General features: G+C 43.3%; 2 protein-coding genes across 3 annotated transcripts in view; both read left to right on the forward strand.

Moving 5' to 3' along the window:
* The window catches only part of LOC132378760 (uncharacterized), a 60758-nt gene that overhangs the window by 5747 nt on the left and 28924 nt on the right, over nt 1-26087 (forward strand). The window lies entirely within an intron of this gene.
* crtc3 (CREB regulated transcription coactivator 3) overlaps nt 21183-26087 on the forward strand; it is a 139102-nt gene continuing 134197 nt past the window's right edge. For both annotated transcript variants that reach the window (XM_059945902.1, XM_059945903.1), the window contains exon 1: nt 21183-22066. In XM_059945902.1, the coding sequence (XP_059801885.1) occupies nt 21848-22066 (219 nt within the window). In that variant the 5' untranslated portion in view covers nt 21183-21847. The remainder of the gene's footprint in view (nt 22067-26087) is intronic.

The raw sequence follows: 26087 nt of genomic DNA on the forward strand, positions 1-26087 counted from the left end.
AGAGCGGTCGAGAAGGGGAATGGGGCATTGGCTGAGAAGGCGAAACACCCATGCGTGCCTCTGTTGTTGAAGGAGTGGTCTCGGTTGAAGTTAAAGAACAAAATCTTGTACCAGGTCACGGCGCCTCCGGACCAACTCTGCTGTTGGCAACTGGTCCTGCCGGAGAAGTATCGCCAGACTGTACTCCAGGCCTTACATGATGATTCTGGACACTTGGGGGTGGAAAAGACCTATGGATTACTCAAAGACCGGTTCTACTGGCCCCGGATGAAGGGGGACGTCGAAGAATACTGTAGGGGATGCAGTCGTTGCATCCGGAGGAAGACCCTGCCAGCGTCGGCGGCTCCACTGTCGCACTTGCAGAGTGCGGGACCTCTGGACCCGGTATGTATGGATTTCCTGTCGATTGAGCCTGACACCAGCAACACCGCGAATGTCTTGGTCATCACTGATCATTACACTCGCTATGCCCAGGCATTTCCCACCAAGGATCAGAAGGCGACGACAGTGGCGAAGGTGTTATGGGAGAAGTATTTTGTGCATTCGGGCCTTCCCAGGCGAATCCATAGTGATCAGGGGCGGGACTTTGAGAGCCGCCTTATCCAGGAATTACTGACTATGCTTGGGGTTGAGAAATCCAGGACTACCCCTTACCACCCACAGGGAGATCCTCAGCCAGAGAGATTCAACAGGACCCTGTTGGATATGCTCGGGACGCTGGAGATTGGGCAGAAAAGCAGGTGGAGTCGTCATATTGGACAATTGGTTCACTGTTACAATTGTACTCGCAATGAGACTACAGGGTATTCACCCTATTATCTGATGTTCGGGCAGGAAGCGAGGTTGCCCATTGACTTGTGTTTTGGAGGTGGAGTGGGTGAATTTCCCGAGAAGTCCCATCTAAAGTCCAGATGGTCTGCATCCGAGGGTTCTAAAAGAGGTGGCTCAGGAAATTGTGGATGCATTGGTAATCATTTTCCAATGTTCCTTAAATTCAGGATCAGTTCCTGAAGATTGGAGAGTGGCTAATGTTGTCCCACTTTTCAAGAAGGGAGGGAAGGAGAAAACGGAGAACTATCGCCCTGTTAGCCTAACATCAGTCGTGGGGAAGATGCTTGAGTCCATTATTAAGGACGAAATAGTGGCACATCTAGATGGCAGTAATAGGATTAGGCCGAGCCAAGGGCAAATCATGCTTGACTAATCTGTTGGAGTTTTTTGAGGGTGTAACAAGGATGTTAGATGAGGGTAAGCCAGTAGATGTTGTGTACCTAGATTTTCAGAAGGCATTCAATAAGGTGCCACATAGGAGATTGGTGAGTAAAATCAGAGCTCATGGCATTGGGGGCAGGGTTTCAACATGGATAGAAAACTGGTTGGCAGATAGAAAGCAAAGGGTAGCAGTGAATGGGTGTTTCTCGGACTGGCTGGAGGTGACTAGTGGGGTACCACAGGGCTCTGTATTGGGACCACAGCTCTTTACGATTTATGTCAATGATTTAGATGAGGGCATTGAAAACTATATCAGTAAGTTTGCTGAAGATACTAAACTGGGTGGCAGTGTGACATGCGAAGAGGACGTTAGGAGAATACAGGGAGACTTGGATAGGCTGAGTGAGTGGGCAGATACTTGGCAGATGTCATTCAATGTGAATAAATGTGAAGTTATCCACTTTGGAAGCAGGAACAAGAGGGCAGAGTATTGTCTGAACAGTGTCGAATTAGGTAAGGGAGAAATGCAAAGAGACCTAGGAGTCCTAGTTCACCAGTCAATGAAGGTGAATGAGCAAGTGCAACAGGCAGTGAAGAGGGCAAATGGAATGTTGGCCTTTGTTACAAGGGGAATTGAATACAAGAGCAAGGATGTCCTTTTGCATTTGTACAGGGCCCTGGTGAGACCACACCTGGAATATTGTGTACAGTTTTGGTCTCCAGGTATAAGGAAGGACATTCTGGCAATTGAGGAAGTGCAGCGTAGATTCACTAGGTTGATTCCTGGGATGGCAGGGCTGTCTTACGCAGAGAGATTGGAGAGATTGGGCTTGTACACGCTGGAATTGAGGAGATTGAGAGGGGATCTGATTGAAACGTTTAAGATAATTAAAGGATTTGATAGGATTGAGGCAGGAAATATGTTCCAGATGTTGGGAGAGTCCAGTACCAGAGGGCATGGATTGAGAATAAGAGGTCAGTTATTTAAAACAGAGTTGAGGAAGAGCTTCTTCTCCCAGAGAATTGTGGAGGTGTGGAATGCACTGCCTCAGAAGACGGTGGAGGCCAATTCTCTGGATGCTTTCAAGAAGGAGCTGGATAGATATCTGATGGATAGGGGAATCAAGGGATATGGGGACAAGGCAGGGACTGGGTATTGATAGTGAATGATCAGCCATGATCTCAGAATGGCGGTGCAGACTCGAGGGGCCGAATGGTCTACTTCTGCACCTATTGTCTATTGTCTATAAAGTACGTGTCCAACATGAAGAGGGAGTTACACCGGCGTACGAGTTGGTCGAGGCGGCGGCTACCAAACAAAATCAGAAGAATAAGATGCGGTGTGATCGAAAGGTGAAGTTTGTACAATTATTACCGGGCGACCGGGTCCTTTTACGGAATTTGGGACTCCCTGGTAAGCACAAGTTGGCAGATCGATGGGCGGCCAGCCCCTATGTAATAGAGAGCCAGATGCCAAACCTGCTGGTTTACCGGGTGAAACCTGAGGATGAGAAAGGGCCTATGAAGGTACTCCATAGGAATCACCTGCTGCCACTGGGTCAAGTGGTGCAGGTGGATAAGGAGCCCGAGTGGGAGGTTATACCCAGTACAAGGACTCTGCGAGGGCGCGGAGAACGGGAAGAGCCCGCTGCTGAAGAGCGGGGACGGCCCCCCACCTGGGAATGGCTACCGATTCAGAGGAGGACGACTCAGATGAGTGGGCCCTGTTCCCATTCGCTGGTGCTCCAGTACCAGGAGAGGAGGCTCCTGGCCCTTCCCATACTGAATTGGGTGAGAGGAGGGAAGGTCTTGAGGGTCAGATGGAGAGGCAGCCAACATTGGTGGGAGAGAGGGTGGAACCGGAGTGTGAGCTGGAGAGATCTCAGGTGAGGGAGGACCCCTGTGAGGAAGGGGGTGCGGGTCTGTCAGGTAGACCTGGGGTGTCCGAGACTGTGGGTTTGCAGGTGACGAGGGAGCCCAGTGGGGCAGAAGGGGTATGGAGATCTCAGAGGATTAGGCGCCCCCCAGAGCGGTTGACATATGTGGCACCGGGAGAACCGAGTGTGATTTCTACTGCTCTGGGTAGTTATGTCACTGCTTTCTGCACCTGGGTTGGGTTTTGTGTGTTGCAAGAAGCTTTGGGGAACTCTAGTAATGCCATGAGGGCATGACATTTGCTGGTGGGGAGAGAATGTACAATGTCCTGTGTCTGTTACTCAAAATGGCCTCTTTGGTTTGTTACGAGTAGGAATGTTTCTTTGTCGGATAAATGTTTCTCTCGTCGTTGTTTCACTTTAGAATGGCTGATATGGTAATTGTATTCATTTGTTAATCAATGGGGAATGTCATTGTGTCTTGTGATGCTGGGAACTTGGGGGAGGGGTTTTCGCGGGGGGGGTTTTTTTTGGTGGGAGGGGAGTGCGGGAGGAAGACGTCGAGGAAGGTGGACGTGTGCTGCACTGCTCGGAAGACCCCCGGGCGTGGTCCCAGGTGCGAAGACGTGGAAGTCGGAGGCAAGCGACGAGGGGTCGATTGGTTCGTTGATTGAGCTCCAACGAGTGCACTAAACAGACTGAACTTTGATAAGTTGGAGCCTTTTGTTTTTTTCCTTGTGTGTGTGTGTGTATATATATATATATATATATTGTATTGCCTACTACTCTTTTAATTTTAGTAAACTCTTTAAAGTGTATTTCATAACGGTATTTGTTGTGGGTTTGATACTGTTGGCGGGCACGAGGCATAAACTCGATTCTCACAGCACCTGCGTGTACGGGAGGTGGGTTGGTGAGCGGCTGGATCTCCTTTTCCCCTAGACATATACCAGCCTGTTGGGTAAGGGTTACATATATGTAAGTCGATACACAGATACTATGAATGATACACTGAGAGAGAGCAGAATACAAGTTGTTCAGTCTCCAGGAAACCAAAGGAGAGGAACAGGAATTCAACATGAAGCTGCCACAGGCTCATGGCCTTTCATAGAGCCTGCAATTTTCTTCTCAGCTTTCCGTTTCCTTGGCAAAATGGTAATTTGTCTCATCTCTGCCACCTGTCAACATCTAAGGAGGAAGTAAAAAAACATTTTATTCTTGGGCAGATGCATTGGAGCCAGGTGTTGTCAGGTGGAAGGTATTTCCTGATCCAGTTTCCAGATCCTGAACGTCACAAGAAAGGCCAGTATTTACTGTCCATCTCCAGCAGATGGTTAGACCCTCAATGACCGGGAAGTACAGAAGAGCAGAGGAACGTTGGTAGATATGTACGTGTAAGGATCCCTGAAGGTAGAAACACAGACAAAGAACATATTTCGGAAGCTATATGGGATATTTTCCTTCACTAACAAGATAAAAAACATCTGACTCTGAATTCCGGCTCCCTCTTTACCCCCACTCTCCTCACGTTCTGGTGCCCCTCTCATTTCCTGTCTCCCATGGTCCACCCTCTTCTCCTATCAGATTCCTTCCTCTTCAGCCCTTTACCTATCACCTCCCAGCGTCATACTTCATTCCCCACTCCCCCATTCACCCACCTTCCCACTCATCTATCAGCTGCCAGCTTGTACTCCTTCCCACTCCCCCCATCTTCTGCCCCCTTTTTCTCCAGTCCTGATGTTATTCTCTGCCAGTCCTGAGTTCCTCCAGCATTTTGTGTGTGTTATCATATACTCCCTTGTGATTAATTTTCTTGCAGTCATTTACAGAAAAATAGTGCAAAAGACTCCAAAAAACATACAAAGACAGTCAAACAATCAATGTGCAAAAGAAGACAAACTGCTAACAAAAAATAATACTACTGAGAACATGAAATGTCCAATTTGAATATTCCTAAACTGACTGATGAAGATCATAGTCTGTTAGATGCTCCTATTTCTATAGTGGAAATAGGAGAGGCTATTTCATCAATGAACTCAGGGAAAGCTCCTGGTCCTGATGGTTATATTGTAGAATTTTTTAAAACCTTTTCTTCTTTGCTTTCTCCTTGGTTATGTGAAATTTTTAATGATGCGTTTGCTAAGAAGAGATTACCTCAATCTTTTTATGAAGCTAATATTTCTCTAATTCTTAAAAAAGATAAAGATCCTACTTTATGTACATCTTATCGCCCTATATCATTATTAAATGTAGATTCTAAGATTCTTACAAAAATTTTAGCTATTAGATTAGAAAAAGTACTGTCTCAGATTATTTCAGAAGATCAAACTGGTTTTATGAGGAATCGGTATTCCTTTTTTAATGTTAGAAAATTGATTAATATAATTTATACTTCACCACCCACAATCCCAGAATGTGTTATTTCATTAGATGCTGAAAAAGCTTTTGATAGAGTTGAATGGATATATTTATTTAATACATTGAGAAATTTTAATTTTAGTCCTAATTTTATATCATGGATTAAATTAATATATCATAAACCTGTTGCTTCTGTTTTTACGAATAACCACAGATCCTCTTTTTTTCAATTATCTCGTGGTACGAGACAAGGTTGTCCCTTAAGTCCTTTATTATTTAATATTGCATTAGAACCTTTAGCTATTGCTATTCGTGAATCTCCTAATATTTTTGGTATTACCCGTAATGAGAAGTTATATAAATTATCTCTTTATGCTGATGATTTGCTGTTATATATTTCTGACCCTGATAGGTCTATTCCTGCTATTTTATCCTTGTTGGTTCAATTTGGTACTTTTTCTGGTTATAAACTAAATTTAGATAAGAGTGAATTATTTCCTTTAAATGCACAAACTTTATTGACTGATAGGACACCATTTAAAGTTGTTACTGATAACTTCACTTATCTAGGTATAAAAATTACCAAGAAATATAAAGATTTATTTAGAATGAATTTTTTACCTATGCTTCATCAAATTCATCAACTTACTACAAGATGGTCTCCCTTGTTTTTATCATTAATTGGTCGGATTAATGCTGTCAAAATGATGATTTTACCGAAATTTTTATATTTATTTCAAGCCCTACCAGTTTTTATTCCTAAATCTTTTTTTGATAACATTGATTCAAAAATTTCTTCATTTGTGTGGCAAAATAAAAACCCTAGGTTAAGTAAAAAGCAATTACAAAAATCAAAAAAAGATGGTGGTTTAGCTTTACCTAATTTTAGATTTTATTATTGGGCAAATAATATTCGTAATTTATTGTATTGGAAATTAGATTTGGATTCACCACTGTGCCCACAGTGGGTAAATTTGGAATGTAATGAGGTAAAGGGATATTCTCTATTCTCTGTTCTTGGTTCTTGTCTTCCTGCGGATTTAGTTAAATTTAATAAACAAATATTTAATCCTGTTATTAAACATACATTACGAATTTGGTTTCAATTTCGTAAGTTTTTTATTTTGAAAAACTTTGTTCTTGATAGCCCTATCTTATTTAATTTCTTTTTCAAACCCTCCTGGACAGATCAAGCTTTTAACATATGGAAAAGGAAAGGTATAAAATGTTTTCGTGATCTCTTTTTTGAAGATACTTTGATGTCATTTGATCAACTTTCTAATAAATTTGAATTACCTAAATCTAATTTTTTCAGATATTTACAAATTAGAAATTTTTTACATAAAGTTTTACCATCTTTTCCTAATTCAACTTCGATGGACACTACAGATTTGATCTTTACCTTAAATCCTTGTCAGAAGGGATTAGTAGCTTTTATTTATAATATGATTATGAAGATACAACCAGAAATATCAGTTAGAATTAAACAAGAATGGGAAAAAGAACTTCAATACAACATATCAACAGATAAATGGGAAAAAATTTTGCAAATGGTTAATTCTTCTTCTATATGTGCTAAACATGCTTTAATACAATTTAAAATTGTACATAGAGCTCATATGTCTAAAGATAAACTTGCTCGATTCTATTCTCATATTAACCCTCTATGTGACAGATGTCATTTAGCAGTGGCCTCATTGACCCATATGTTTTGGTCATGTCCCACTTTACATAATTATTGGAAGGATATATTTACTACTATTTCCTCAATTTGGAATATAGATTTACAACCTCATTTTATTACTGCAATTTTTGGCATACCAAATGAAGATGGCAATCAGTTTTCCCCCTCAATCAGACGAATGATTGCTTTTGTAACATTAATGGCCAGAAGGTCTATACTACAAAATTGGAAAGAAGTAAATCCTCCTACTACATTTCAATGGCTTTCTCAAACTATTTCTTATCTGAGTTTGGAAAAAATTAGAAGCACTATTTTTGACTCATCAATTAAATTTGAAGAAACTTGGAGACCGTTTATTCGACATTTTCATATGAATTAATTTGGCCTTTTCCAGACCTTTCTGCTTATTCATGTTCAGGTATGGAGTTCCGGAGTTCTTTGACACTATCTTATACTTGTAAACTGTTATTATTGCCTATGTTAGTTTAGTTTAGTGTTTTATTTTTTTTAATATATTTTTTTCTCACATTTTTTTAATATTTTTTTTTTCTTTTTTAATGGTTATTTGTTTTTTTTTCATATAATCATGTGGACTTGATTAAGGTATTTTCTTTTGTTGATGTTTAGTAGGATATTATTATCTTATTATCAATGTGATTTCAAGTCTATTGTATTTATAAATTACTTATTACTATGTTATTTTTTTTTTGTGTATATGTGAAAATCAATAAAAAGATTGAAAAAGAAAGAGAACATGAAATGTCGTCCTTGAAAGTGAGTCTGTACATCGGTTCAGAGTAGTGGTGAGTGAAGTTATCCACGCCAGTTCAGGAGCCTGATGGTTGAGTAATAACTGTTCTGGAATCTAAGGTTTGGTAGTAATGAGAAGAGAGCGTGGCCTGGCCTGGATGATGGGGGGTCCCTGATGATGGACGCTGCTTTCTTGCGACAGTGCTCCATGTAAACGTGTTCAGTGGAAGGGAGGCCTTTACTTGTGATGCACTGGGCTGTATTCACAACTTTCTTCAGGCTTTCTATTCCTGGGCATTGGTGTTTCCAATCCAATTATTATGACAGAATTATACAAGACATTAATTCTGGCCACCATGTGATAGGTAGGATGTGATTGCACAGAAGAGGGTGATGTGGAAACTCATAAGGATATCTCCTGGGATGGAGGGTTTCAGTTAAGGGATTGACTATGTGAGTTTCCTTTGTGGGCATGTGTGGTGAACTACATTTACCTGTCTGGACATGCCCCCCCCCACCCGCTGACTGCTCCTGTGGCTCCTCCCACAGACACCGGTATAAAGGCTATATCTCGCCTCACGTCTCCGAGAATTATTGATGGTGCATCAGCATGCTACATTGGCACAGGAAGCATGTCGACACTTGTGGACGCATCCTCGGACTGTTTTGGTCATTAACATAAATGGCACATTTCACTGTGTGTTTTGATGTACATATGACAAATAAAGCTAATCTTTATCTTTTATCTTTAGAGAAGGCTGAGGAGCAACAAAACTGATGTGTACAAGATGTATATGCCCTTCTTCCTTTATCAAAGTGCATGAACACACACTTCCCTGCCCTGTATTTCATTTCTTTTCCCATTCACCTAATCAGTCCAAGTCCTTGTGCTGACCCCCTGCATTGCAATGCTCCATGCCCCTCCTCCTATCTTTGTACCTTCAGGAGGCTTGCCCACAAAGATATCAATTCTGTCATCCAGTTCATTAACCTATAATGTGAAAAGCAGCAAACCTATCACTGACCCCTGCGAACACCACCATCAATGGCAAAAGAGACCTCTTTGCTTCCTAGCGGTTAGCCAATCCTTTGTCTTGTAGTATCAAGGGCTCTTACCTTGTGTAGTGGTCTTATCTGTGGCACCTAGTCAGAGGCCTTCTGAAAATCGAAGTAAACCACATCCACTGATTCTCCTTTGTCTGTCCGGCCTGTTATTTCTTCAAAGAATTCCATCAGATTTGTCAGGCAAGATTTCACCTGAAGGAAACCATGCTGACTTTGGCCCATTTTATCGTGTGTCTCCTAGACCTTGAAACCTTATCCTTATGGGTGTACAAGATGATGAGAGGCAGTGATCGTGTGGATCGTCACAGGCTTTTTCCCAGGGCTGAAGTGGTTGCCACAAGAGGACACAGGTGTAAGGGGGGGGGGGGGGAGTAGGTACAGAGGAGATGTCAGGGGTAAGTTTTTATGCAGAGAGTGGTGAGTGTGTGGAATGGGCTGCCGGCGACAGTGGTGAAGGCAGATACGATAGGGTCTTTTAAGAGACTCCTGGATAGGTACATGGAGCTTAGAAAAAATAGAGGGCTATGTGTAACCCCAGGTAATTTCTGAAAATAGGTTAATGTTCAGCATAGCATTGTGGGCCGAAGAGCCTGTATTCTGTTGCAGGTTTTTTGTGTTTCTATGACAAAATTCTACTGTATTCCATTATTTTTCCTATAAGTGACTGCAATAAAAATGAATCTCAAGTTAGTCTATGGTAACTTGTACAACTTTGATAATAAATTTTTATTTGACTTTTACAAGAAAATAAGTCATGCTGGGATGTCGTCCACTTACTACCATCTAATTGGCTGGTTCGTGGTGACATCATTGAACTGAATTTTTCTGTGGCTTTGAATAGAGAATTTCGAATAGGCTGAAGAGTATATGAACAAGAAAGTGCAAATAAACCAAAATGCTAGTCAATTCCCTTTGCCATTAGTCTTCAAGTCTGCAAGCCATTTATAAATCCACTGATGACACCACGGCTGGTGGTAGAATCTCAGATGGCAACAAGATAGTTCAGATGGTTAAGTGATGCAAGGATAGGTGGAAGAGCAGGGAATGGTGAGGAAACAGGGTGTTTGCAGAGGACTTAGACAGGTTAGGAGAATGGGCAAACAAGTGGCAGATGCAATACAGTGTAGTGAAGAGTATGGTCTTGCACTTTTGTAGAAGGAGTAAAGACATAGACCATTTTCTAAACACAGCACATTCAGAAGTTTAGGGTTAGGGTTAGTTCAAAGCTATTACATCTAGGGGTGTCAGAGTTTGGAGTTCAATTCCAATATCCTCTGTAAGCAAATTTGTACGTTCCTTCCTGTGACCGCGTGGGTTTCCTCCGGGTGCTCCAGTTTCCTCCCGCAGTCCAAAGACATACTGGTCAGTAGGTTAACTAGTCATTGGAAATTGTCCTGTGACTAGGTTTGGGTTAAATCGGTGGTTTGCTGGGCAGCCAGAAGGGCCTGTTCAATGCTGTATCTCTAAATAAAGATAAAGCTAAATCGGGGTGCAGAGGGACTTGGGAGTCCTCATGCAGGATTCCCTAAAGATTAACTTGCAGGTTGAGTCAGTGGTAAGGAAGCCAAATGCAATGTTAGCATTCATTTCCAGAGGATACAAAAGCAAGGAAGTGATGCTGAAGCATTGGTCAGACTGCACTTGGAATATGGTGAGCAGTTTTGGGCCTCCTGTCTAAGAAGGGATGTGCTGACATTGGAGAGGGTCAAGAGGAGGTTCATGAGAATGATCCCAGGAGTGAAAGGGTTAACATATGAGGAATGCTTGGTGGGTCTGAGCCTGTAGTCAATAGGGTTTAGAAGAATGGTGGGGGGAGGGGGAAATCTCATTGAAACATGTTGGATATTGAAAAGCCTGGATAGGGTGGATGTTTTCTGTAGTGGGAGAATCTAAGACAAGAGGGTACAATCTCAGAATAGAGGGATGCCCATTTAGAACAGAGATGAGGAATTTCTTTAGGTAAAAGGTGGTTAACCTGTGGAGGCTAAGTCAGACAGACAGACATACTTTATTGATCCCGAGGGAAATTGGGTTTCGTTGGGTCATTGGGTATATTTAAAGTGAGGGTGGTAGCTTCTTCATTAATAAGGGTATTAACAGTTACAGGGAGAAGGCAGGAGAATGGGATTGAGGAGGACAATGAATCAACCATGATAGAATGGCAGAGCAGACTGATGGGTCAAATGGCCTGATTCTACTCCTATTTCTTATGGTTTTATGATACTTTCCCCCTTCACCGAAATGTCTCTCATCAATGGACACATGCTTAATGTTGGAGACCCATTTCACAAACATTTTTCTGATGGTGGAGGTAATGGAAATTTGGAGCAGACTTCCTGAGCTAGTGGGGCTGGCTGGCACTCAAGATATATTCAGATGAAACATCTGACGGAGATGTGCTGGGAAAAAAGGGGACAAGTAAAATTTACCGAATGGCCAGCACAGACATTTTGAGCTGAATGGCCTGTTTCCCACCTAATCGTCCCATGTAATGAACAAGATGATAGAGGAACTCAGTGGGTAGGCAGGGTCTGTGGAGGGAAAGGGACAGCCAACATCTCAACTTGAGCCCCTTCATCCAGAATGGTGACAGTCCATTCTGCCCCCTGTTACGTACCCGTGACACGTGACAGTGGTGTTGAAGCTATACTGGACTTAAGGTAGTGGTCGTGTGATGGTGGAGTGATGTCATTTTCCCGCCAGTAGAGGTCATGTGACAGGTTTTTTTACAGGGTATAAAAGGAGGATTCCTCCCTGTGAGGTGGGGCAGTTCGTGGCTGGATTTGCCATTTTGACTTCATGCCATTGCGTGGTTCAATGTTATGACACAGTTTGGTTGAAAGATGTTTTATTTAATGCCTAAAGTTTAAAAGGTCATTGCCGGCAGTTTGTTTATAATACTGCCAGTTAAAAATCAGTGGAGAGTGAAGATCGGAGTTCGGGAGTTAAAAGATGGAGGAAAGTCGATTTCGACTGTGAAACAGGTTCAACCCTGTTTGATCCTCATTCGGAAGGAATTCATTGGCTGTGCCCGTGGTAACCCCTATGAATAGCAGAAAGGGTTTGGGTACAGTTTTGTCAAGGAAAGGTCAGTGCCTTTAAGCCGTTTCATTTCCATCTTCATAAATTCTCCGTGGGAAAAGTATAGTTCGACTGGGAACCGCAGCAACCCGACGTGAAAGAGAATTTAAATTATCTAAAAAGTCTCTCCTTAAATGGACTGTAAGCATTTTGAACTTTTGCAGTACTACTTTGAAGAACTGTTTTTGCAACATCGCTTTAAGAACTGTTTAAGCTGCCGCACAGCAGCTGATTTTCAATTACATTAGTTGTTTGTTTACTTTTGGGGGTTTGTTTTTCAGTGTTTAATAAATGTTTTATTTGTTATAAAAACCCCTGCCTCACTCATATATTTATTGTTGCTGAATCCGTAACACCCCATATAGATGTGATTATATCTACCTGCATTTGATCATTTTATTATCCTCTATAAGGTCACCAACTCAGCCTCCTTTGTGGCAGTGAGAATAAAGCTAGCTCATCCAATTTCTCCTTTTAACTACCGCCCCCCTTTCCTGGAAACAACCTGGTGAATCTCCTCTACACTCTCAACTGCTACCACATCCTTCCTGTTGTGGACACCAGTACTATTACTCCATGTGGCTTGACCAAACGACATCCTGGTTCCTATGCTCAGTGTCTCGACCTATGAAGACAAGTGTAGTAAATGTCTTCATCACTAGCCTATTCCCATTCTGATTTGACAAATTTATTTTACATGTACATTGAAACACACAGTGAAATACATCCTTTGCAGTATCTTCAGGCTGTGCTGGGGGCAGCCTGAAAATATCGTCACATGTTCTGGCAACAAAATTGCATGCCCGCAATGTGTTTTCTATGCCACATGAACTTGAATCCTAAGCAATGAAGAGCAATGAACTTGAATTCTCAGGTCCCTCTGTGAATTCCTTTCCATTTATAGTGCATGTCCTGATAGTATTTGACACCTTGATATACATTACCTTGCACCTGTATGGATTAAATTCCACGATCTACCACTCTTCGTGTTGTCTACTACTCCACCCGTTTTTGTGACATCCGTAGACTAATAATCAGAAACCCAACATTCTCATCCATTATAATATACATGACTAACAATGGTAATGCCAGCAAGACACCACTGCCCTCTGCCCCTATAACCCATCTGATTTTGGATCCAGTTTGCCTTGGATGGCTGGTGCTCCAACGTTCTAGGCTGCATTACCAAGCAGAACCACGTCAGATGACTTACTGAGGTCCGTGTAAACCTCAACTCCCATTAGTATTGCAACAGCTTAGGGGAGAACTAACCTGTCTCATGATGGTCTAAACCCCGCTCACTTTCCCTATTAGTGGGTGAACAGTGCAGCGCTTGCGGAATTCTACCTCACAATGATAGGAAGAGTCAACATTGAAGGATCAAAAGGCAACATTTTTATGAATGATTGGCTGCTGCAAGCCAGTTATCCTTTATCATAGTTTTCATAGTTTCCTCTGCAAAAACCTCAGAATCAAAGTTCAAAGTAAATTTATTATCAAAGTACATATATGTCACCATATACTACCCTGGGATTCATTTTCTTGCTAGCATTCACAGTAAATCCAAGAAGCATAAGAATTATTGAAAGACCACACCCAAAAGGATGGGCAAACAACCAATGTGCAAAAGACAACAAAAAAAGGACAATAAATATGGAGAACATGAGATGAAGAGTCCTTGAAAGTGAGTCCACAGGTCGTGAGAACAGTTCAGTGATGGGGCAGTGGTTGAAAGACTGATGGGTGCAGGTTCACAATGATGGGTGTAAAATCATTGGCTTATGTTGTTAAATTTGTTGTTTTGCAGCAGCAGTACATTGCAAAACGTATTTAAAAACTATAAATTACAATTTTATATATATAATAAGTAGTGCAAAAAGAGAGAGAGAAAAATAGGTTGAGTTATGGGTTCAGTGTCCATTCAGAAATCCCATTGCAGAGGGGATGAAGCTATTCCTGAAATGTGTGTGTCTTCAGGTTCAGTCGTATCTGTGAGTCAGTGAGAAATCCCGGTGGGTGAGAATGATTTTATTCCACTGTGAGAGTGATCTACGCCGGTATGGGTGTGACTGTTCGACACCAGCCAACACACAGCCCCAACAGAGAGAGGTCTTGCCCCATTGACAAGTGACTGCAGAGCAGCTTTTCTGACCAGCCTGCAGCATTAAGCAGGTGAAATGTTGACCCTCCTTGTCTGGAGGTTTGAAGGTAAGAATGAGGAGATTGTGCCGTGTCTGTTGAGGCCACACCAAAGCCACGTTGTGCAGTTTGGCCTCCAACACCAAATTGGGGCTTATTTGTCTGACAGGTAGTTCAACAAAGATCCTTGTGTCTGATGTCTGGGACAATGGGATGGGGCAGCCGGTGGCTGATCTTTGTGTCTGATCTCTGGGACAAGGGGATGGAGCGATAGGTGTCTGATCCATGTCACTGAACCTAGGAACAAGGAGATGGAGCAAGATTAGAAGCAATGGCCGGAACACATTGGAATTTGTTGGAATGAGAAGGTATTTCTTTGAACCATCCAAGGCGTTAAGTTAGATAAGTCGCCGGGACCAGATGAAATACACCCCCAGGCTACTGTGAGAGGCAAAGGAGGAGATTGCTGACCCTCTGGTGATGATCTTTGCATCATCAATAGGGACAGGAGAAGCACCAGAGGATTGGAAGGTTGCAAACGTTGTTCCCTTGTTCAAGAAAGGGAGTAGAAATTACCCAGGAGATTATCGACCAGTGAGTCTTACTTCAGTGGTGGGTAAGTTGCTGGAGAAGATCCTGAGAAGCAGGAGTTATGTGCATTTGGAGAGACATAATCTGATTAGGGATAGGTAGCATGGCTTTGTCAAGGGCAGGTTGTGCCTTACGAACCTGATTGAATTCTTTGAGGATTGATGAAAGTAGAGCAGTTGATGTAGTGTATATGGATTTCAGTAAGGGATTTGATAAGGTTCCCCATGAAAGGCTCCTTCAGAAAGAAAGGAGGCATGGGATCCAAGGAGACCTTGTTTTGTGGATCCGGAATTGGCTTGCCCACAGAAGGTGGTTGTAGATGGTTTGTATTCTGCATGGAGGATGGTGACCAGTGGAGTTCTGTAGGGATCTGTTCTAGGACCCCTCCTCTTTGTGATTTTTATAAATGACCTGGATGAGGAAGTAGAAGGGTGGGTTAGTAAGTTTGCTGCTGACACAAAAGTTGGAGGTGTTGTGGATAGTCTGCAGGGCTGTCGGAGATTACAGAGCAACATTGATAGGATGCAGTACTGGGTTGAGAAGTGGCGGATGGCGTTCAACCCAGATAAGTGTGAAGTGGTTCACTTCGATAGGTCAAACTTCAAGACAATATAATAATGGTAAGATTCTTGGCAGTGTGGAGGATCAGAGGGATCTTGGGGTCCCTGTCCATAGGACACTGAAAGCTGCTGTGTAGGTGTATAGTGTGTTGGCATTCATCAACCGAGTTCAAGAGCCATGAGGTAATGTTACAGCTACATAAAACCTTGGTCAGACTCCACTTGGAGTACTGTGTTCAGTTCTGGTCACCTCACTACAGGAAGGATGTGGATACTGTAGACAGTGTGCAGAGGGGATTTACAAGGATGTTGCCTGGATTGGAGGGCATACCTTATAAGAATAGGTTGAGTGTACTTTGCCTTTTCTCCTTGGAGCAACAGAGGATGAGAGGTGACCTGATAGAGGTGTTTAAGATGATGAGGGGAATTGATCGTGTGGATAGCCAGAGGCTTTTTCCCAGAGCTGAAATGGCTAACACAAGAGGGCATAGTTTTAAGATGCTTGGAAATAGATACCGAAGGGATGTCAGGAATAAGTTTTTCATGCACAGAATGGGGGTTGTGTGGAATGCACTGCTCTCAATGGTGGTGGAGACGGATACAACATGGTCTTTTGAGAGACTCTTAGAGGGGTATATAGAACTTAGGTAAGTAGAGGGCTATGCGGTACGGAAATTCTAGGCAGTTTCTAGAGTAGGTTACATGGTCTTTGTGGGCTGAAGGGCCTGAACTGTGCTGTTGATTTCGATGTTCTGGGCCCCACGTCGAAGAAAGGATGTGCTGTCATTGGGGAGGGCCCAGAAGAGGTTTACAAAAATGATCGCAAGAATGAAGTGGTTAATGTTTGAGCAGCGGTCGCTGGCTCTGGGCCTGTACTCACTAGGGTTTAGGAGACTGAGAGGGCTCTCGTTGAAACAGATTGAATGATGAAAGGCCCAGACAGAATGGACATGGAAAGGATGTTTCCAACAGTGGGAGAATCTAGGACCAGAGGGCACAGTTTCAGAATAGAGGGACGATCCTTTAGAATAGAGATGAGGAGGATTTTCTTTAGTCAGAGGGTGGTGAATCTGTGGAATTCCTTGTCACAGATGGCTGTGGTGGTCAAAACATTGGGTATATTTAAGGTGGAGATTAGCAGGTTCTTGATTGGAAAGGGAGTCCAAAGTTACGGAAGGAAGACAGGAGAAAGGGGTTGAGGGGGTTTTCAATCAGCCATGAATGAGAAAGCAGACCCTATGAGCTGAATGGTCTAATTCTGTCTGTTGTGGTCTAATCCCTCCCTGCCAAGGGTTCAGTGAGATTGGTAGAGTCGTGTATTGACTGAAACTAATTGCTGCATTCCTCTTGGAGCTTGGGTGTGGTGACAGTCATGTCTACTCTGCCTCCATGTGGACAGAATTCAATTAATTATTTGAGGAGTAATTTCTTCAGAAGGAGTGGATGAGAAGGACCCTGGTGATGAATTTCCTTCTGGTAGACAGCAGGGAGACCTCTCTATGGATTCCTCACCTATTTTCATCTCTGGTTTTGAAGAAGGTTATAATTACATCAGGCAGATGGGGCTCGTCAGCTGTGGTTGGCAGCTCATCGAGAAGGAAAACTCTGATCTCAAACCTCTGCCGTTTTGCAGCTATACCCACTCATGGGGAAGGCTTCAGGAGTAATCCCTGAGCGTAAATCCAGAACTGGGAATCCTATGTTGAGATCAACCTGACTGGCAACTACTGCGATGCTGCCGGTGCCAAACTGTATCAGTCTCTGGACTCATCAGCCGCACATAGAGGGGAGCTTGCTGCAAGGGCAACAGCTTGCTCTCTGTATCGCATTGCCCTGGCTTGCACACTGCACAACAGCTATCACAGAGCATCCTCAGATGACCTTGACTAACTGAGGGCCTCAAAATCGATGAGCCATGATCCTTCCTTTTCTTCCCAGATCTGGATGATGTGACTGTGGATTCATTGGTGAAGGTGTTTACAGCTCACTCATAGAAGTTTGGTAGGGAAAGCATTCGCTCCTGAGACCTCGTGGCATCATCGGTCAGGGCTGCTTTCAGGTGGTGCTCAAAGCAAAGTTCAAAATAAATTTATTATCAAAGTATGTACATCCAGTGCCTATAAAAAGTGTTTATCTCCCTTGGAAGTTTTCATGTTTTATTGTTTTATTGATTCATAGTGGATTTAATTTGGCTTTTTTGACACTGATCAACTTTTGTCAAAACAGATTTCTACAAAGTGATCTAAATTAATTACAAATATAAAACACAAAATACTTGATTACACAAATATTCACCTCCTTCAAGTGAGTATTTGTAGATGCACCTTTGGCAGCAATTACAGGCTTGAGTCTGTGTGGATAGGTCTCCATCAGCTTTGCATATCTAGACAAAGGAAATTCTTCTTTACAAAGCTGCTCAAGCTCTGTCAGATTGCATGGGGATCATGAGTGAACAGCCCTTTTCAAGTCCAGCCATAAATTCTCAATTGGATTGAGGTCTGGACTCTGACTTGACCACTCCAGGACATTAACTTTGTTATTTTTAAGCCGTTCCGGTGTAGCTTTGGCTTCATGCTTGGGGTTAATGTCTTGCTGGAAAACAAATCTTCTCCCAAGTCTCAGTTCTCTTGCAGACTGCATCAGGTTTTCCTCCAGGACTTCCCTGTATTTTGCTGCATTAATTTTACTCTCCACCTTCACCAGCTTTCCAGGCCCTGCTGCAGTGAAGCAGCCATGACCAGGCTTCACGATGGAGGTGGTGTATTTTTGTTGATGTACAGAATTTGGCTTGTGCCAAACATAGCGTTTAGTCTAATGGCCAAAAAGCTCAATTTCAATTTCATCAACCTTTTTCCAGCTGACTTCAGACCATGCCTTCTGGCAAACCCTAGCTGAGATTTCATGTGAGTTATTTTCAACAGTGGCATTCTCTTTGCCACTCTCCCATAAAGCTGTGCCTGGTGAAGCACCCGGCAACAGTTGTTGTTTGCGCAGTCTCTCCCATCTCAGCCACTGAAGCTTGCAACTCCTCCAGAGTTGTCATAGGTCTCTTGGTGGCCTCCCTCACTCATTCCCTTCTTGCACAGTCACTCAGTTTTTGAGGACAGACTGCTCTAGGCAGATTTACAGCTGTGCCATATTCTTTCCATTTCTGGATGATTGATTTAACTGTACTCCAAGGGATATTCACTGACTTGGAAATTTTCTTGTATCAATCTCCTGAATTGTGCTTTTCAATAACCTTTTCGATGAGTTACTTGGAGTGTTCTTTTGTCTTCATGGTGTAGTTTTTGCCAGGATACTGACTCACCAGCAGTTGGACCTTTCAGATACAGGGGTATTTTTACTACAATCAATTGAAACACCTTGACTGCACAGTGATCTCCATTAACTAATAATGTGACTTCTGAAACCAACAGTGACAATTTGGTGTGTCATATTAAAGGGAGTGAATACGTATGCGATCAATTATTCTGTGTTTTATATCTGTAATTAATTTAGATCACTTTGTAGAAATCTGTTTACATTTTGACACAGAAGAGTCTTTTTCTGTTTTCTTTTTCTGTCAAAAGTAGCCAAATTAAATACACTGTGATTCAGTGTTGCAAAACAATAAAACATGAAAATTTCCAGAGGGGGTGTGAATACTTTTTATAGGCACTGTGTATGTCACCATGCACCTACCCGGAGATTCATTGCACTTATTTGTTTATTTAGTGATACTCTGTGAACAGGCCCTTCCAGCCCAATGAGCTGACTTAACCCTGGCCTAATCACAGGCCAGTTTACAATATCAATTAACCTATTAACTGGTACGTCTTTAGACTGTGGGAGGAAACTGGAGCAGCCGGAGGAAACCCACATGGTCATGGGCAGAAAGTACAAACTCCTTACTGAGAGCACCAGAAATGAACTCTCTACCCCAATGCCCCAAGCTGAAACAGTGTCACGCTGAAGGTCTCTGTTAGTCGGGATCAGCCACAGATACTACGTTCCAGCTGTCTACGTGATCCGCAAGCCAAGGAGAGAAAGCTGTTGCCCACACAGCATTCTCCCCCTCTCCACACAGCTGATGCATCCAAAGGAATGGTATAGACTGATACAGTTTGGCAACAGCAGCGTCGCAGGAGGTGCCAGTCTGCGTCGAACTCGATGTAGGGTTGCTGTCGCGACTCCAGCTCAGAATTTTTTCTCTGTTTACTCCCCATGAGTGGCTCTAGCTGCAAGGTAGCGGAAGTTTGAGGTCAGTTTTCCGTTTCCAGCATCATGGTAAGGGCTATATTACACCAGTGGTGTGCAGAACTGTAACTCTGAATGCACAACATGCGAACCCTGCAGTGGATGGGCTGCAGCAGCAGAATACACATCCACTCCATGGTCACTTCATTAGGTACAGGAGTTATCTACTCAAGTGGTCACTGAGTGCAATTAGATCTTGTTATTGTAAGGAAAAGCAGCAACAAAATAGTGTTCATGGATTCATGAGCATTTCAGAAGCCTGATCAGCTGAGTCTCCGAGTCATTCTGACCAAAGAGATCTTAACTGTCCTTGAGCCTCTCTGTACATCAAATTTTGTCAACTTCAGGGAAACCCACAGACTGCTGTTCCTGTAATCTGGAAGTTGACTATTTCTTCTTTTTCTTAAGCCCATCGACTGCAGTTCACCAGAGTCTGTCCTGGGCCGATAAATCAGCCCTGTGGCTCCACTTTCACCGCACAACTGTGCCATAAACGCTGCCTGGGCAAGGCGAAAAGCATTATCAAGGATGCATCTCACCCTAACCATGGACTTTTTACTCTCCTCCCATCCAGTAGGCACTACAGAAGCCTCCGCTCCCGCACCAGCACCAGCAGGCACAGGAAGAGATTCTTCCTTGAGGTCATGACCCTGCGATCTCACATCACAGCGCTAAACAGTATTGCTCCCTATTTGTATGCTGTAGAACTTACTTTTTATTTGCAGCTATTTTGAAAACAACACTATTCTTTTGCATTTCTGGTTAGATGCTAACTGCATTTCTTTGGCTTTGTATCTGTACTTGGCACAATGACAATAAAGTTGAATCTAATCTAATCTAACAACTTCATTCATCTTCTAGGTGAAGCCTCTTTCTCTCCCAGGTATGCGCTCTTTGGAGTTTCTGTAGCTCTGGGTTTTTACAGGATGCATTTGCTAGCCCTTTGCCCAACATTCCTCCTTTTGCAGCCAGGCTTAAGACCGTCCACCGCGGAGCTGGGTTAACTACTTGCCTGTGAGATATTAACCCTGATTTCATTGGCATGCAGCGTCTTCCTTTGAAGCAATACCTTTATTTTAAAATTCTCACCTTAAGTTAGAATATCTGCCTTTCCATAACTCTATGACCTTCTCTCACCTTGCAATACTCAGATCTCTGCTCCTGTGATTGTTTTCAAATTTAATTACTCCATCATTGCCAACCATCTCTTCAGCCCCCAAAGCCCTAAAGGGTGGAATCCCCAGCCTCAGTGTCTCCACATCCCTTTCCTGCTTTCAGATACTCTTAAACACCAACTTTTTTGACCAATCTCTTGTTCTTTTGCCCAATTTGCCTGACATCAGTTTGGATTAATTTTGTTTCATGATGCCCTCTGGTAGACATCTGAATGTGCGATTTAAATGCAATTGCAATTTTTCGTCAAACTTTTCCCTCATATTGAAGCTTATGACTTCATATGATTTTCCTTGATATAGTTTTGAGGTTAGCATATGCTAAATTTGTTGTTTTAGATCATTTGAAGTATGCCCATCCCATTAGGGGAGGGGATAACGACAGCCCAATGAGTTCAGTCATTGTATGATTTGTTCTGTGAGCTGCCCTCTTGTCTCCTCTAGTGGTGAAGTTGAGAAGGAACATTCAATTTACCTCCTCTCATTTTGTTTTTCTTCCCTTCCTCCGTGTGTGTCTCAGTGTTTTGGCGATGCCAGGAGACCCAGGGCTGGTATTTGGAGGATAGAAGACGGCGAGTTTTACTGAGGGAACAGTGCCTCAATAGACGAGGAGCTGACTGTTTTGGATGCCACTCACCCAACTGTTGAAGAAGACAGCACGACAACTATAATTTTTCCAGTGGAGAAGAGGTGCCCCTGAGCGGCAAGCCCGCTGAATATTGCTGCAGGATGGTTGTGTGTTGGTCCTGTGACCGCAGCAGGGTTTCGGGTTGATTTTTGCGATCAGATTTTAGTTTTAGGGGAAGATTTTGGGGATATGTTTTAGGGAGATTTTGGAGAGTATTTCAGGGGCACCTTTAGATGTCAAGACTGGCTGTGAACGCAGAGTTGAGTGTTTTTGGCGTCAAGGGGCAAGGTTAGGCAGCATTTGGGGTAAGTTTTTTGTTTTCGCGTATTTTGAAGAGACTCTGGGTATTTGGGGCCGTTTTTGGTTATCACGGAGTACTAGGTCAGGTTTTAGAGCTTTATTTGAAGTGGGTGGTGTTATTTCGGGAGAAGTTTTGTTGATCGGTGTTATTTAGGGAGGAGATTCACCGCGGTCTCACCCTTGCTGCTCCGAAAATGGCGGGGAGTAGTTGCAGTCCGGGGCCCGGCGCCGGAGGCTCGTCGGGCGGCTCGGCGTCGGCCTCCAGTCCCGGGCCCGGGCCTGGCCCTTCCAGTGGCGGCTCGACCGCCTCCAACCCCCGTAAGTTCAGCGAGAAGATCGCGCTGCACAACCAGAAACAGGCCGAGGAGACGGCTGCCTTTGAGGAGGTGATGAAGGATCTCAGCGTATCGCGGGTAAGTGGCATCAGGAAGCGCAGCCCTCCGGGCGCCGCAATCACGAGAGCGCCGGGCTTCGTGGCCTGTGCAGTTTGGCAAAGCACAACTAAATTAATCCACCATCGGTAATATAAGGCGAATATAACTCTTCCGTGAATACTTTATAGAATAATTTACGGCAAATGTTGATATCAGTTGTTATAGCTTCGAATGTGATAACATCAAAAATTTCGAAGTGTATTTAACTAAACAGACGCTGAATTTTTTTTATTGGCTGTAACTGAAGAAGTAACAGATTCCTAACGAAATGTTTCATTATGTTACTGTTGTGTTTGGATTTGTCTTCCCGGGTTTTGGTTCTTTAGAGTCTGCTGTGTTGTCGAGGTTTCCTTTGCAGACCAGTTCACTGTCTGACCCCAGCACTTGGCATCCAGCCTTCGGGTCCACAAACGTTCACAACCCGAGTGAAGCAATTCCTCATCACTCTCCTAAACAGCTACCCCATTATCCCAAGTGTGCTCCTACTCCGGGTCCAACCTGTCTAGACTGAAGAATAACTCGTCAATCCTTCTCAAAAACCATATATCTGACCATTTGGTCAGTTGATTCTTGTGGAATTTGGACTTAAATGTAGTGACTTTGGCATAGAGTTTGATGATGACACCAGTATTGGCAGTGTGTGTGATGGGGAGGATAAACTTCTCGGTCAGGAAGACATTACGGACTGGTTGTGTGTGACCACCATTGACAACGGGAGGATAATCTGGACATTGTCTGGAATGGAGAACTTCAGCTGTGAGGAGAGATCTGATTGGAAGGGTTTATTTTCTGTGACCCTGCGAAGGCTGAGGAGGTTTCTGCTTGTGGTATACAAAATTATAAAGGGCATACATAGATGGGGTAAAAAAAAGTGAGAAACTTTTCCCCTTAGTAAAATTATCTCTGGCCTCTGTTGGTCGGGGTCAACCATAGATGTTGCATCCTAGCTGTCTACAAGCCAGGGTGGTATGATCTGGAGTGCAAGCTGTTGCTCATGTAGCAGGCTTCCCCTCTCCACACAGCTGAACAGTAGAGACCGATATGGTTTGGATACCAGCAGCATCGCAGGAGTTGCCAGTCAGCGTTGAACTCAACATTGGACTGCCAGCTCTGTATTTTTCTTCGGGATTTACTCCCAAATCCTTTCCCATGAATGGGAATAGCTGCAAGGCAGCAGAGGTTTGAGATCAGAGTTTTCCTTCTCCTAGAGGAGCTGCCAGCCACAGCTGATGAGTTCCATCTACCCGAAGTAACATGTTTTAAGGTGGCAGTAACCCAGCTTTGCACCTTCTACTATCAGTAAAAATGGTTCCTCCGGGCTTAGTAGCTAACTCACATGTGAAGGCCGGGAGCTGGACTTGGTTGTCAAAGGCTACTCAAGATGCATGCCATAGGTAGTGTGAGCTTGTCACTGCTAACCTTCCTCCCCCCCCCACCCACCCTGCCACCTCCCCAGCTATCACAGTCTTAAGGAACCAATATTATTTCTAACAGGAGATCAAAGGTTTAAGATTAGGGGTGGGTGATTTACAGAGAATTTGCGGATGAAATTTTTAATGTAGATGGTGGTTGAAATGTGGAAGGCATCTCTCACAATTTAGTATTTAGACAGGCACTTTAAATGCCAAGTGGACCAAGTGCTGAGAGACTACGGATGTGGGTACCTGGAACAAAAAAAAACAACTTGCGGAAGAACTCTGTGGGTCAGGCAGCATCTGTGGAGGGAAATGGACCGTCAGTGTTTCAAGCTTGAGAACCTTCATCTAGACAGAAAGAACAGGAGAGAAGCGCAGTGTAGAGATGAGTGCAAGGGTTGGAGCAAGAGCTGGTAGGTGATAGGTGGATCCAGGTGAGTAGGGGTGATGGCAGATTGAAAAAGGAAAAGTGGAGGTGGATATAAGAGGTTGGGAGATGGAGGCAGCAAAGGGCTACAGGTACTGAAAAGGAAGGTGGTGGAACAAAGTAAGGGAGGTGGGGTGGCGGTTGGAGGGGACCTGATGGGATGAGTAGGTGGATGATATGCAGATGGTGTGCGTAGAACAAGGAATGAAACTGGATGACGGTGTTGGAGCAGAAGGTGCTTTGTGTGTGTGTGTGAGTGAAAGAAAGAGAAACTGGGTAGATCAGGATGACAGAAAATGGATGGAGGGAAGCAAGTGCTCTGAAATTGGTCTCATGGTTTTGTGCCATCTGCAAATAGAGACATTTGGGAAAATCACACTGCTACTCTGTCTCTTTTTATTTAGCCAATTTCTCTTCATGCTGTGGCAGGTCCTCTTTCAGTCGTGCTTTCGAACTGTTATTGTACCTTTTTGTACATATGGAAGTCCATATCAACCACATCTACCATATCTGTTCTGTTTGCTCACCAGAAGAGCTCCAAAATCTTATTTAAACTTATCTTTTACATATTGGTATTGGCTTTCTAGAAGTAATGTGCCCTTCCCTAATTGGTTATTAGTTCTGTCCTGATTACTATTTCTGAATCTTTATCCACCACTGAGATTAAATCGACTGATAATCATTACTGGCTTCAACGAGGGTGTACAAACTCAGTTCAATTAATTCATTCATCTATCCATCCATCTGGTTATTAATTAATTGGTTATTTGACTAATGAATTGATTATTTGCACAGATGTTGTCTTTTGGACATTGGTTGTTTGTCAATCTTTGTAGATTTTTCATTGATTCTATTGTATTTCTACTGTGCATGTCTGCAAGAAAATGAATCTCAGGATTGTATATGGTGACATAGTCGTATTTTGATAATAAATTTACTTTGAAGTTTGCACGATTATAGCCAGAGACTCTGCATCCTTCAGCAACCTGCAGTGAACCTAATCTACCCCAGTTGATTTATCCACTTTAAGTACTGTACCGTGATCTTTCCCTCAACCTCCTCTTTATCAAATTTTTGCCCGCCCAGAATTTTATTTACTACTTTGCTGATGCTTCCTTGAACCTTGACCTACTCCGACAAGTAATTTCCTTTTTAAGTCTGAGCAGCTTCTCTTCTGTGGCAGCAATTATTTATTTTATTTATTTGGAGATAATGCAGAACAGGCCCTTCCGACCCAGCAACCCGTCACTTAACTCTAGCCTACTCACGGGGCAATTTACAATGACCAATTAACCTACTAACTGGTACTTTTTTGGATTGTGGGAGGAAACCGGAGCACCTGGAGGAAACTAATGCAGTCACAGGGAGAACAAACAAATTCCTTACAGACAGTGCCAGAATCGAGCTCTTAACTCCGATGCCCTGATCTGTAATAGTGTCATGTTAACCACTATGCTACCATACCCTATGAATAAGCCAATAGGAATTCCTTGCATTCCCTTTTAAATTGAGATCCAGTCTTTTTTCATCCTCTTACTTTTGCCTCTCCGCTATCCTTTTTTTAACCTCCCCTCTGACGTTTCTCTAATTAGCCTGGTCCTCTTTTTTGGTTGCAGCCTGACTCTTTATCTGCTCTATTCTGTTCCCTATTAATTCATCCTTGAAGCTCACTTTAATTTCCCTGCCCTTCATGGGAATGTACCTGGGGAACAGTAGAAACATCTCCACTTCAATAGCCTCCCTTTGTTCATTGATGGCTTGGCCTGCCAAGCATTGCTTCCAATTTCCCCAGGCCAGATCTGTTCTCATCCAGCCAAAGTTGGCTTGACTCCAGTTGACTATTTTTTACTGTGGAGAGATCCAAGTCCCTTTTCATAGCTGCTGTAAACTTCACAATTATTTGACTGCTGGAATCAGGTTGGGGCATCAGAGTTTCGAGTTCAAATCTGAAAGGAGTCTCCACATCCTCCCTGTGCAACGTGTGGGTTTTCTCCGGGCACTCTGGTTTCCTCCTAGCATACTAGTTAGTAGTTAATTGGTCATTGTAAATTGTGCTGTGATTAGGCTCGGTGTAAATCGGGTTGCTGGGCAGTGTGGCCAGACGGGTCTGTTCTGCTGTATCTCAGTAAGTAAATATTGGTGGACTGGTTAGCTGGAG

Source organism: Hypanus sabinus, chromosome 21, assembly GCF_030144855.1.
Source record: "Hypanus sabinus isolate sHypSab1 chromosome 21, sHypSab1.hap1, whole genome shotgun sequence".
Classification (NCBI taxonomy): domain Eukaryota; kingdom Metazoa; phylum Chordata; class Chondrichthyes; order Myliobatiformes; family Dasyatidae; genus Hypanus; species Hypanus sabinus.